The following is a 14,439-nucleotide window of genomic DNA, read 5'->3' on the forward strand; positions in this document are numbered from 1 at the left end:
ACAACAGAGGCATATCACTAAAGTATGACATAAGTAGTGAGGAAATCCATTTTTTGGATTTAAAAATCAGAATGCAAGATAACCAGATTGTGACCTCCACTTTCTTCAAAGATACAGCCTCAATAGTTGCCATCACAGACCTTGGCTCAAGGGTGTGCCTAAGAGCCAATTTCGACGGCTGAGGAGGAATTGCACCCTTGTATGGGATTACTTAAGTGAAGCTGAAATCCTTAAGGGCCGGTTCTTGGATAAGGGTTACAATTCTGATGAATTCGATTCCATTATTAGAACAGTGGCCGGTATGGATAGGAGTGTAATTCTAAACCCTACTAATGTAGTTTTTCAAACTAATCAGCAGGGTGGCACATTGGATAAATTTTCACCCCGTTTTTTACAGCATATTCATCCCAACATTATGTTATTAAAAAGATCTTGTCCAACATTGGGACATTCATAAAAGTGATAGAGTATTGGGGTCCATATAACCAGATACCCCTTCTGTTGTATACAGGGGTGCCCCTCCCCTTAAATTACGGATAGCTCCCAATGTGATTGAGCCCCCAAAAAAACCCTCTTTCTTTTTTGACAGAAATGGTTATCCCTGTAGGAAGTGTGGGGTGTGTTCCATCAACACCCTTAAAAATAGAAAATATACTCAGTTATCTTCAAATGTCACCAATGCTTCATATGATATCAAATGTTTTGCCACCTGCTCTACTAAGAATGTAGTATACTTGATTACCTGCCCTTGTGGCCTCCATTATGTTGGAGGAACCATTAGGAAATTTAGAGTCAGGATGAACGAACACATTAATAACATCCGCAAGGGCTTTCCAAAGCATAACCTCTCTAAACACTACGATCGATACCATGGAAGAAATCCATCTGGAACATCTTTCATGGTTATCGATCAGTTTAAAGCAAATTGGAGGGGTAGCCACTTGCTTAGGGGTATTTCACAATTGGAAACGAAGTGGATATACCAGTTGACGTGTTTTAGGCCATCTGGTTTGAATGTGGACCTAGATGTCAACTCCTTCATTAATAAGAGTTAATTTTGTATGGTACACGTTTTATATTATTTATTTGTGTAACTTTTTATTTTTTAGATTATTATGTCATATGGTAATATTTTAAAGGTATTATGTGACTTACTTCTGGCTTGTGACTGTCGGTGATGATGGGCTTAGATATGGATTGAATTTGACCGTTCTTTATACCCATATGGTGTTCTGGTATATAATATTTGCACCATTCACCCATTTGGGCAGTGCCATTATATGATCTATTACAACTAACTATATAATTGTTGTCTAAAGCTACATACATTTATGCAAATGAGGAAAGCGGGTTAGAGATCCTCTGTTTTTGGTCTATGTATATGATTTATTATATTAAATCATATTGCTATATCAGCGAGTTCCCCTTGTATATTTGTTTTGTAGCTGTATGGAATTGCGGTAGATCGGCACAAGTCCCTTTGTTTTTTCCTAAGTTTTATAATTCCCCATAATTTTTAAATTCCTCATACTTTTTAATTATAAACATTTTCTTTTATATATTGGGGTATATATTTCCGGTTCTATGGTTCCGGCTTGCGTTCCACCTATTATGCTATGCGATCCAGGGAGCAGGGTTCCAGTTTCTCTTCTAAGTAAGTCGCCTCATTGGTTGTTTTCTCTCTGCTTCCGACGCAGTCCGAATAAAAGTGGCGTCTATTTGCAACAGGCCACTTCCCCCTGACGCAGGTTACTGCAAAACATGTAGGTGGAGTCTGCCCGCTATCTGATGTCACAAGCCGGAAGGAGTCTGCCGCTGCACAACGGCTCATGATCGGATGTATGTTATCTGCGCTTTTTTATCATGTATATGGTGAATGTTATTCTCTTAATAAATATTCAACTTTTTGAAACGTACTGCGCCATTGGTCCTCGTTTATCTCTTTTTGGTACCATTAACCTCATGAGAGCCTACAGGGACTAGTCTACACCTTTTTCCTGGAGGATTCAAGATCCAGCAAAGTGCCCCCCAGTATGATCTACTTTGGTATCTCAAGGCATTCTTGATCACTGTGAGAGCAGTGATCAATGTAATCTGGTAAGAGGCCAATCGTTCTATGTGGTGGAGGTGCAGGCTGTTTCTGTTTACTTACTGTTGTACCATCCTCACACATCTAGGTGTTAATGATTGTAGACTTATCGCATACTGTGGACTTTATGCTTTCATTATTAGCGCTGCATTTATATATTATCTAGGCCTCGCCATGGTCGACCAAAGAAGTTGCTCAGCATCATATTCAGAGGTTGTCTTTGGGAAATAGATGTATGAGTGCTGCCAGCATTGCTGCAAAGATTGAAGGGGTGGGGGGTAAGCCAGTCAGTGCTCAGACCATACGTTGCACACTGCATCAAACTGGTCTGCATGGCTGTCGGCACTGAGGGTGGGAAGTAGCCACGCCCTGGGAACTCGGTGGCTTGTGTCTCCTGGTCTATAGGATGCCGGGCTGTAGGCTCCCTCTGCCTCATCTGGTGTTAGCTTGGATGCCTCTGTCCGTGGACCTATCTTCGGTTATACAACTGCTCTGGTCCCTGTCAGGGACTGACATGCACGTTATTATTTCATCTCTTGTAAGTTGCCAATTGTCTAAAACCCTGGAACTTTTTACATATTACACTTAGAGAGGCGCTCTCTTGTCTTTTGTTTTTATGCGGTTTAGAGATTCCTTCTGTCTCCTGTGAGCTGTCTTCTATTTGTGCCTGCATCTGCTGAAATTTGTCTGCTGTTCATGCCACATATTCCATCTTCTAGGCGGCCGCTTTTGGATCCTGTGTCTCATCCACCCATGCGCCATCTACCACTCTCTGGATTTAAACATTGAGGAAACCACGAATGCCAACATGTACTGTGACATACTGAAGCAGAACATGATCCCCTCCCTTCGGACATGATAACAACCCCAAACACACCTCCAAGATGAGCACTGCCTTGCTAAAGAAGCGGATGGTAAAGTTGATGGACTGGCCAAGCAGGTCTCTAGACCTAAACTCAATTGAGCATCTGTGGGGCTTCCTTAAAAAGAAGGCGGAGGAGCGCAAGGTCTCTAACATCCACCAGCTATGTGATGTCCTCATGGAGGAGTGCAAGAAGACTCCAGTGGCAACCTGTGAAGCTTTGGTGAACTCCGTGCCCAAGGGGGTTAAGGCAGTGCTGGAAAATAATGGTGGCCACACCAAATATTGACACTTTGGGCCCAATTTGGACATTTTAACTTAAGGGTGTACTCACTTTTGTTGCCAGCGGTTTAGACATTAATGGCTGTGTTACACAAGCTGTACACATTACTTTACATTGTAGCAAAGTGTAATTTCTTCAGTGTTGTCACATGAAGAGATATAATAAAATATTTACAAAAATGTGAGGGGTGTACTCACTTGTGAAATACTGTATATATCTTAGTAGGTACAATTATGTATGTATGTATTAGAGATCGACCGATTATCGCCAACACCGATATATTGGGGGCTGATATGCACTTTCCCCGATACATCGGAATTGGCCTTTGGATTTACCGATATTGCCGATATTTTCGTAATGTCATTGCATATGTTGCGCGCACACGTTCTGCCAGCCGGCCAGCATCCAGCCACCCAGCCCACAACAGGGTTCCAGCGAGCAAGCAAACCAACCACCCAGAACAGGGTGACACCAAGCCAGCCAGCCACCACAGTGTTCCTGCAAGCCAACCAGCCACCACAGTGTTCCTGCAAGCCAGCCATCCATAACAGGGTGACACCAAGCCAGCCAGCCACCACAGTGTTCCGGCAAGCAAGCCACCCACAACAGGGTGCCAGCAAGCAACCCACACTGCCAGGCATCAGCCACCAACCCACAACAGGGTGCCAGCAAGCAACCCACACTGCCAGGCATCAGCCACCAACCTACAACAGGGTGCCAGCAAGCAACCACCCACACTGCCAGGCATCAGCCACCAACCTACAACAGGGTGCCAGCAAGCAACCACCCACACTGCCAGGCATCAGCCACCAACCCACAACAGGGTGCCAGCAAGCAACCCACACTGCCAGGCACCAACCCATAACAGGGTGCCAGCAAGCAACCCACACTGCCAGGCGTCAGCCACCAACCCACAACAGGGTGCCAGCAGCAGCAACTTCAGCAACCCATTTTTTTCATCTTTTTTGTGTCTTTCAAATTGAAATGGAGATGGATGAGGAGAGAAAAAGTACAAGTGTGGTCTGGCACTATTACTCGTCTCAATCTTCTCCAGGAAAAGCAGTAGTGTGCAAAACATGTACAAACAACATAAGCATGGGATCAGTAACTGCAAAAAACAAAAATATGTCAAATCTTTGGGCCCATCTAAGAGTTCATCATATTGAATTTTCATGCAGCACAGAAAAAAACAAAATGAATATCAATGTGATTTTGATTCAATACCTCCTCCACTATCCTAGGCAATAATAACAGATATGTTTGTGAAACGAAAAAAACATGTCACTGTCTAGATTCAGATGAAAGATCCCAACTGCTGGACAGAGTAATCACAGAGATGATTGTCACCGATAACCAGCCATTTACAATGGTGTCTGACTCAGGATTTCAGCGGTTGATGTACATACTTGAGCCAAGCTACACACTAAAGAGTGAGCAGTATTATCAAACCAAAATGCTGGCAAAGCTTCACCAAAAGGTCGTTGACTAAGTAAAGGCTATGCTGCAACCAGAGAATGCTGGCAACTCGCTCTCATTCACGATGGACTGCCAGTCACAAACAGAGTCAGAGACACTAATGATTCTTACATGCCACTTCATTGACAGTGGATGGTCAAAAAGGCAATTGGTGTTGAATACAAAAGTGATGCAAGGATCTCACACTGAGTACAGTAGAGAAATGTTTCTAGGCATGCTTGAAGAATGGGGAATGCACAAAGACCGAGTGATGCTTGTGCAACTTCGAGACAGTGGAGCAAATATGCAGAAAGGAATGAGGCTTGCTGATATGTCAGACCTCTGTGTCATGGCACACAACACCCTCCAACTTTCAAATGATGGTCTGTCAAGCCAAAGAGCTTTGATTGATATATGTTTTGAGAAGCATGAAGAGATTCAAAATGTTGTGCCTGCAAGTCTTTTGAATCCACGATACAAGAACCAAGCTTTCTCTTCCGATGATGTATTGGTTAAGGCGAAACAATGGCTGACAGAAGATATTCAACAGGAGGTTGCAGGGGGTTCCTGCCGAAAAGACAAGTCCAGAACACTATTTTTATGAAGAGCAGCATGCTGCAAAAACAGAAAAATGTCCAAAAATACATCAACGAACAGAAGAAAACCTTCTTCATCGTCGTTGAATATATCAGGACATTTTCAGTGTTTTATTGGGGCCTCAGGCGGAGGATTCTATTTCTTCTGAATCTGCAACTATGAGCCTGGATGATGAACTTCATCTCTACTTGAAAGAAGCAGTAATTGACAGAAGTTGTCATCCTCTTCAGTGGTGGAAAGAAAATGAGACATGCTACAAAAGACTTGCTTCCCATGCTAGAAGATACCTCTCTCTCTCTGCTCCTCTGTCCTCCACTCCTCCTGAGCATGTTTATAAATTGGCAGCATTGTATGAACAAAAGAGAAGACCTTTAACAGGTGACCATGGACATGCTGAAATGTTCTGCTTTCTGCATTATAATATTGTTCTACTTAACTGGGAGTATTTAAAAGAGTAGTGTCCACTCCAATCCACTGTCTAGCTTTCTAGCAGTTTTTCAGGGACTGCTGTAGTTGCAGTGAGTGCCCTACTGCAAAGAGTCCAATTCAATCCAATCCAATGCCTAGCTGTTGCCTAGCTTTTTTTCTAGCAGTTTTACACTGACTGCTGTAGTTGCAATGAGTGCCCTACTGCAGAGGTAGTCCACTGAGTGACTCCAATCCAATCCACTGTCTAGCTGTTGCCTAGCTTTTTTTTCTAGCAGTTTTGCATGGACTGCAGTATTTACAGTGAGTGCCCTACTGCAAAGAGTCCAATCCACAGTCTAGCTGTTGCCTAGCTTTTTTTCTAGCAGTTTTGCACTGACTGCTGTAGTTACAGTGAGTGCCCTACTGCAGAGGTAGTCCACTAACTCCAGTCCAATCCACTGTGTAGCTGTTGCCTAGCTTTTTTTCCTAGCAGTTTTGCCAGCAAATTTGCCTGACCTAAACCCTATAGAGAATCTGTGGTGTATTGTCAAGAGGAAGATGAGAGACACCAGACCCAACAATGCAGATGAGCTGAAAGCCACTATCAAAGAAACCTGGGCTTCAATAACACCTCAGCAATGCCACAGGCTGATCGCCTCCATGCAACGCCACATTGATGCATGCAGTAAGTCATGCAAAAGGAGCCCCAACCAAGTATTGAGAGCATACTATACTGTACATGGACATACTTTTCGGTAAGCCAACATTTCTGTATTAAAAAACAATTTTTTCATTGGTCTTGTGTAATATTCTAATTTTTGGAGATATTGAATTTTGGGGTTTCACTAGCTGTAAGTGTGTGTACATTTTACTTTTTACACACATGAACACGTTTAAGAAAAAAAAAAAACATTGCTTTTAAACAATTCAAAGAGTAATAGAACATACTGGGTCAGATGCCACTGAAGAACACCGTTGCACAAGCCCACTGAATGATCTTTGGAGAGGTAGATGTTCTGCGGGTAACTCTTTCTTCTCTATTTTTTCTACAGGCAGCCGATGCAAACTCTGAAATACAGAAAGAGGATTTAAAGGAAATAAGATCCCTAGTGCTTTATAAATGAGCAAGCAACTCAAGAGGTAGAGGGTCCTCTGGGTCTAGATTCTACCTGCACACTTGCTTCTTTAGGAGCACCAGGGGGTGTCTGCCCAGGATCGTGACTGCTGCTCAGGTGAGGTTGAAGGAAGTCAGGCTCAGAGGGAAGGCTCATCACTGGAGCAGTGATAGGAGCCGGAGGAACGAAAGCACTTGGCTACATGGAAAAAAGTTTAAGAAATACATTGATTAAAATATTTTAAAGCAGTAAAAATAATTTCTGTGAACTGAAAATAATAATAGGCATACTACATTTTATTTGCTAGATGTGACTTGCCAACAAAAAAAAATAAAAATACTGCTATTTTATTGGTGTAAAAATCTTTTAAAGATAAACAATATGTGATGGACCCAAGAGGATGTCAGGCTGACTAAGTAGCAGGGTACAGGCATACTAATAGGGGGACCTAGAGATTCTCAATCCACTTTCATTACAAATCCATCACTCCCCTTCCCCTATAAACTTCCCTAAATATAACAGAGCGATGCAGACTTGACCCTCCCCTTACTGCCTGCCTGTTCAAGGATAATGCAGTGCTATTTCTGGTAAACTCCCTTGTATGATTTTTACCTCCCTTGTATGATTTTTACCTATAGAGAAGCCTATAATAAGGCTTACCTATAGGTACAGTAAATATCTCCTAAACATGCGCCATTTGTTTGGAATTTTAGACATAAATCAAGTTTTAAGGCTTTAATGGGGGAAGCCAAAAGGCACCTTAATTTGTGATGGAGAGAAAAAACAAAAAAGCAGGTACAAATATTTTATCAAGCTTCAACTAACTTTTCTGAAGCCCCTAAAATGGGCTTCAACTCCAGTCAGTAAGTGCTGAGAACAGTTCTCATTTAGAGTGCTCACAATAGCCTTGAAGAATACGTAAACTCAACATTTCATATTCCTGATATGTGCCTGCTGTACCATGTAATTGTATGAGAAAGTCTCCTGTTCTCTTTGTATTGCTTCCTTTGCGTGAAATCCTTGGAGTTCCAGACACTCCCTTCGCTCTCCTATTAAATACTGACTACACCAAGCAGGAGAGCACACTGGTCAGTTCTCTAGCTATGCCCCAATGATCAGACTTTTCCTGACACACCCCAGCTGCACAGACTTTCACTGGGAAGCTTAGTGTTCTGCGGTTTCTCCCCCCCTAACTGAGAACGGAGGGTATGTTATCACTTATAAAAAGGGGGAAAAAAATGGTTTATAATTTTTTTCTTTTTATAACTGCACACAAATGTTTTACCTTTAATTTCTATTATAAACTGAATGGGTTATTTTACAAGGCGAGATGTTGCATACATTTTGAAACAAGCTTTTAACTTGCCTGTTCAAATAAACCGCATTCCCCGAAAATAAGTTTATTCAGCACTTTAGACTGCATCTTTGGGATGGTTTAAAAATCATCTTTAAGATTGTTTAATACTTTCTTACTGCTTTGTGGATCTGATGTTCTTTAGAAGGGCTAAGGAAAGATGAAATAGAAAGTCCTATGACATGAGTTAGATTGGGGTATGAGCACTTTATTCTGCTTTGGCTAAGCCACATAGACAGAACAGATTCCTTCCAACAAGGCCACATCAAAAGGAGAAAGTTTTAACGAGGAGCTAATCCTGTTGTAGTGAGCTCAGCCTGCAGCTGATTCCCAGCCAGGCCGTCTAAGAAAGCCAAAAGCTTTATTGTATGGGAGCACAGGCGAAAATGAAGGCCACAGTGAAAGGATACCCTGAGCATCTTCAACAGTGTGGCTTACTGGGGATTTTTTCCACAGGAAGCAATAACAGTCATGATCTTTGCAGGGCCAAAATGAACTAATTACACATTGTGCAGGATATAATGCAGGAGGATCCTGGCTGAAGAGGCCCCTGCTTATATATCTGGTCCCCTCCAGTTTGTCCTAACGTGCAAAACATTGTCACATCACAACTTTATAGAAAAAAAATATTTTGAAATAGAATCCCAGAAAAAGTTTTATATACTAGGTCTTAGAGGTGCTGGTCCTGTGCACAAATTTAGAAAAAAATAAAATAAAAATTAAATCAAATGTCTGGGCAGCTATATATTAATAAATACATTGTGTTTTTAAATACTGCCTGTGTAAGGTCCTAAAGGCTATTTACATTTTACATAGTTCCCATCGCTACAGTAATCAGACTGGGAATAATAAAACCGAAGGGTTATATAGAAAGCCAGATACTGCTTTACTGAACAGTGCTGCCAATCTAACAGTTTTTTTATTTAGGGGTACTGGACTGGAGCTGCTCCAGCAGCTTATAGGAAGATACAAACACAGGCAGGACTTTGGCAGTGTTTTTTTTTTGCCCTTTCAATGAATAAAATGATCAGGCAAACTCCAGAAGCTACAATAATTGAGAGTTGCATCATCATTCTGGCTATGCAGTGTAGAACAGTTGAATGGCTGAACAAAATTTAAAATGTTTCACAGAAAAAAAAGAAAAGAAAAAAGAATTAAACTGGTTTTCTGTAGGAACTTGCCATGTGATCTGATCATCATAGTCACAATAGGCAAACACAATGTGCTTCATCTAATAACACACAAACAGTTCTAATTTTTCATGTCTTTATTGAACGCATCCATTAAACATTCAGAGAACTGGGAGTAAAAGTAAGTGAATGCTTATGCTAATTACTTCAACTAAAGCCAATTCCAGTTATTCGTTTGCACACCTGGAGTCCAGTTAATGAAATGAGTTTGGAGGTGTGCTTCAGCCCAGGTTCACACTGGGGCCATTTTGAAATCATGCGAGTTCAGCCGGCCTTTCAGTCCGACTTTGGGTGCGATTTCACAGACATCTGAATGGGTTCCTGCACAGATGTTTATGGAGATCGCCGCCCCCCCCCCCAATTGCCAAAAGTAGTACAGAAACTACTTTTAGGAATCAATGTGGTGCCGCAAAGTCAACATCACACCAATTCAGAAGGGTGCCATTGCCAGCAATTGACTCCGATTTGACATGTCAAATCGGACCCATGTGAACGTAGGCTTACAGCTACTTTGATTATTAAAAGACACTCAAACATTTTAAGATTTCTGTTCATAAGAAGCATCAGCCTGATGTGAACCTTGCCTTGTAAAAAGGAGCTCTCTGAAGACAAGACTAGTTGATCAGCATAAGGATGGAAAGGGATACAAAGCAATATCAAAGTGTTTAGTCATCCATCAGTAGCCAAATTGTTATAATATAATTGTTAAATAAATGGAAACCGCTTAGTAATGTGGCTACCCAAGGCACAAGGGATAATCCTCAATGAGGTAAATAACAACCCATGAATAACAGCTAACGGCTAGAAGACATCACTGCAACTGTCAAACATCCCTGTTCATGAGCCTACCATACGAAAGTCTTTGAACAGGCAGGGTGTATAGGACAGAACACCATGGAGGAAGCCGTTGTTCTCCCAAAAAAACATTGCTGTGCTCCTGAAGTTTTCCAAAGAGCAACACTCCAGGGAAAAATGTTGTGGACTGACGACACAAAAGTTGAATTGTTTAGGATGAATACTCAGCACTATGTATGGCACAAAAAGGGAACAGATTACAATCATCAAAACATTATCCTAACAGTGAAGCATGGTGGAGGGAACATCATGATTTGGACTGGTTTCACTGTCTTAGGGCCTGAACCACTTGCCATCATAGAGGGGAAAATGAATTCCCAAGTTTATCAAAACATCCTACAGGATAATGTCAGGGTGTCTATCTGCCAGCTGAAACTTAGAAGTTGGACAATGACCCCAAACATTGAAGTAAATTCACTAGATAATGGCTTCAGAAAAAGTAAATGTGTCTTTTGGAGAGGCCCAGTCAGAGCCCAGACCCTCAACCCCATAAAGATGATGTGAAATGACATTAAGAGAGCCGTTCACACCAGACACCCTACAACTGTGTCTGATTTGAAGCAGTTTTGTAAAGAGGAATGGATAGAAAACCCTTCTAAACAATGTACATGTCTGATCCAGAGCTAACAAAAGCACTTACTTGAAGTATTTGCTGCCAAAGGAGGTTCGATCAGCTATTCACTCCAAGGTTTCACTAACTTTTTTTTTTCTCCAGCACTGTGAATGCTTAATAGGCGTGTTCAATAAAGACAAGAAATTAGGATGGTTTGTATGTTATTCACTTATGTACATTGTGTTGGTTTATTAGTGTGACTTAGATGGGAATCAGATCACTGTTTATGGCAAATTACAGCTAGCCATTTACTCCCTCCTGAAAGTACTTGAAGGCATACTGCACTTGACTTGCATCCAAGTCTGAGCACAATGCATTACCAAGTCTGATCCATGTGTGAGGGAGTCTTAATTTGGGTGACCTCAGGATGCCTGTACAACAGTGTTAATTTTGGCAGCAAATTTCAATTTAGTTTTAGTCTTAGTCTTAGGACTAAAATGGCATTTTAGTTTTAGTCCTATTTTAGTCTTCTGCAAGTGTTTTAGTTTTAGTCGTATTTAGTCGACTAAAACTCCAGTATATTTTAGTCGACTAAAACGCCCTACATTTTAGTCGACTAAAACTCATTTTAGTCATCTATAATCAAATGGGTGTAGTTCAATTGTAATTTGTAATGCATTATTTAAGCATTTCTCTACAATTTCCAAACTCATTATATACTACTGCTGGTCCTGGAGTGAAAAATCTAATATGTTATTATTTATGCTTTGAGCATGCACCAGTGTTAATTTTTGGCAGCAAATTTCGATTTAGTTTTAGTTATAGTCTTTTGACTAAAATGCCAGTTTAGTTTTAGTCGTATTTTAGTCTTAAGACTAAAATGCCATTTTAGTTTTAGTCGTATTTTAGTCATCTGAATTGTGTTAGTCGACGAAAACGTTTTAGTCGGTTTTAGTCGACTAAATTAACACTGCTGTACAAAACCTGTTTTATCTTAAAGGAAGCGTTCACAGCCTCTAGTTGGAAATTCTGGGCTCACACAGCACCATACCACACTCTGACCAACAAGCATTGCTAGAAGGTGGGGTAGCAACGCTGTCAATTCTGAGATTGAACATTGGTATCTGGGGCACTGAAAATAATAAACATCTAAGTTAAACATTTGGGTCCTGCTGTCGACTTACACATCTTTATCTTGATGTACTGCCTCACATTAGTGCCAGCCTTAAAACCCAAACCAGACACAGTGAAAGATATGAAATATCAATCTAAAATAATTTTGTATAAGATCCACTGAGGAGCTGCAGGAACATACAGTGGCAGTCGTGTTTCCCTCTGCAAGAAAACAATGTCTGAGCCAGTAATAGTTGTGGTGTTGTGCCCCCACCTCTTCTCTCAAACTGTGAATGGCCAAGTAGTGGGAGGGGTATGTGTGTATATATATATATATATATATATATATATATATATATATATATATATATATATATATATATATATACACACACACACACACACAGTATCTCACAAAAGTGAGTACACCCCTTCTAGAGTGATTGATAATAAATTACTTCAGACAAACACTAACCATGAGTAAAAGTAAAGTTTTTGTGTTATCATTCATATTCTCGGAAAAATGGCCAAGAAATCAAATTCTGCCCGGGTATGTAAACTTATGAGCACAACTGTATGTAGGAGAATGTGTTTCATCTCTGTTTATCACCTGGGGGCAATGATTTCACTGGGTATATGTAAGGATTTACAACCACTTTAAGAGCAATCTGCAAATTATATTTACTTGCCTAAAGGACAAATATACAAAGAGGTATGAATTTTGTCTTTCAGTCAATAATGTTGATACAAATATTCTGCAGTTAAAGGCCAAGTTCACTCTTGGAACATGTTCAATGTCCCACCTGTATTTAGGGTGGAACATGTACATGTAGCGTGTTCCAGCTCCTGCCCACTCTCCCTGTGACAGCGGCAGGGATCTTCTCCCTGCACCCAATGTCACTTTTCAAAAACAGCGTGGCTGTGTGGGGCTCTGCCCACACCGCTGCATCATTCATTTCCAGATTCCTGTGAGTGAGTAAATTACAAGTACCATTTTCCACCACAGCAGACACACTTGTAGTTTTAATGGGCTGTGGGGGTGCTGATGTGCGCTCTCATAGTCCAACAACTTTCGTACAGAGGTATGGGCCGAATCCCGGAGGACAAGTATGAAGGAGCCCACATTGCACCCATGATCTACTGATCGTGTTTGCAATGCTTTATAGGCACCGGTAAGATATAATAAATGCACATTTTTTATACAAAAATATGTGCATTTATTTATTTTTTTCTGGAAAAGTGGACACGGCCTATAAAGATTTTCAAACCTTCCAAGAGAAGCCCCGGATTTTAAATACACTACTTAAACCTGGAGCTGCTATATTACCTTTTTCCGTTGCATACCGGCTTTCAATGAATCCGCCCAACTTTCATGCTCTCCTGCTGATGGAAAACATAGAAAATATCAAATATGCAGTAGTATATAATGTGTACAAAAGTAGGTGGGATTCTGGTTTATGATGTGTGATTGAGAACTAAAAATCGGAAATGAATCTATGACCCAGCTGCAGCACTGTGTGATCAATTGTAGCTATTGCCGATCTGTGTGTTCAGAGTAGTGAAATAAATGGATCAACTATCTGCTAGGGTTAGGGACAATTCTTGTTTGCAAAGTAACGCAATGCAGAAAAATTGCCCATGTTGAAAACTGCGCTTACCTCGCTTTGCATACAACACACAGAGGTCTGAATAACGAAATGGTGAACAACGTGATTGAAGTGAAGGTTTGTTTCAGTTACTTGATTAAAAGTCATTTTTGTGCAGAATTTCACACTCCCTAAAAAGAGCGGCCATACACTGCTCTGATAAAAGCAAGCTACAAAAATCATTTCAAACAATGTCTGTGACAATCCAGAGAGATTTCCAAACATGTTGAAAAATCCATTAGCAACAGTCAATTGTTCTTTGGAGAAGATCGTTGCAGGTCTCTGCAGAGTATAACATAATTAAGGACTGACAGACTTCTTGCTGCTGTTCAATCCCAATGACAGATCGGCCCAGGTGTGGCCACCCTGTGGCTTTTGGACAACTGAGATTCCTTCTTTTTTTTGTCCACAGCTTTAGCAGATTTTTATACTCCAGACATGTTTGTAATGATTCAAAACATTTATATGCAAAGCTTGTAGTGCACACTGCCAGCATTACTGAATCATAAGCAACATTTATATTGGACTTCAAAGATGAATAAAGTGGGGATATTCAAAGAACCATAATTTTCACGATTTGTGTGATCTAATGGCAGATATTGGATTTCCTTTTTACAGTGACAGAAAATAGACAACGTAAATGTTTCATCAGTGTCCAATGTCTAATCTAACTGCCATTTACAGTTATTAGTACTTTCAAATATAGACAAAAGCTAGTGTAATAACTAAAACAAATGATTTTATCAAACAGTAAGCACAATAAAAAAAGCAATCAACTTTGCAATGTCTCTGTTCAAAACTTCTGTAAAGCGTATCCTGTGCATTTACAGAACACTTCTTAGAATCGATAAAAGTGTTGTAGTTGTGCTATATTGTAAACGGAGAGCTACAATACAAATCTAAAAGAATAAAGCCTTGT

General features: G+C 40.6%; 1 protein-coding gene across 1 annotated transcript in view; it reads right to left on the minus strand.

Annotated features, from left to right (window-relative positions):
* Positions 1-14,439, minus strand: part of SEC31B (SEC31 homolog B, COPII coat complex component) — a gene marked incomplete at its 5' end in the record, with an annotated part of 331,579 nt that overhangs the window by 11,992 nt on the left and 305,148 nt on the right. Inside the window, 3 exon segments of the mRNA XM_082267974.1 lie at positions 6,643-6,762; positions 6,864-7,007; positions 13,202-13,254. Of these exon segments, the coding sequence (XP_082124100.1) occupies positions 6,643-6,762; positions 6,864-7,007; positions 13,202-13,254 (317 nt within the window).

This window comes from Pelophylax lessonae, assembly GCF_965119305.1.
Source record: "Pelophylax lessonae genome assembly, chromosome: 9".
NCBI lineage: Eukaryota > Metazoa > Chordata > Amphibia > Anura > Ranidae > Pelophylax > Pelophylax lessonae.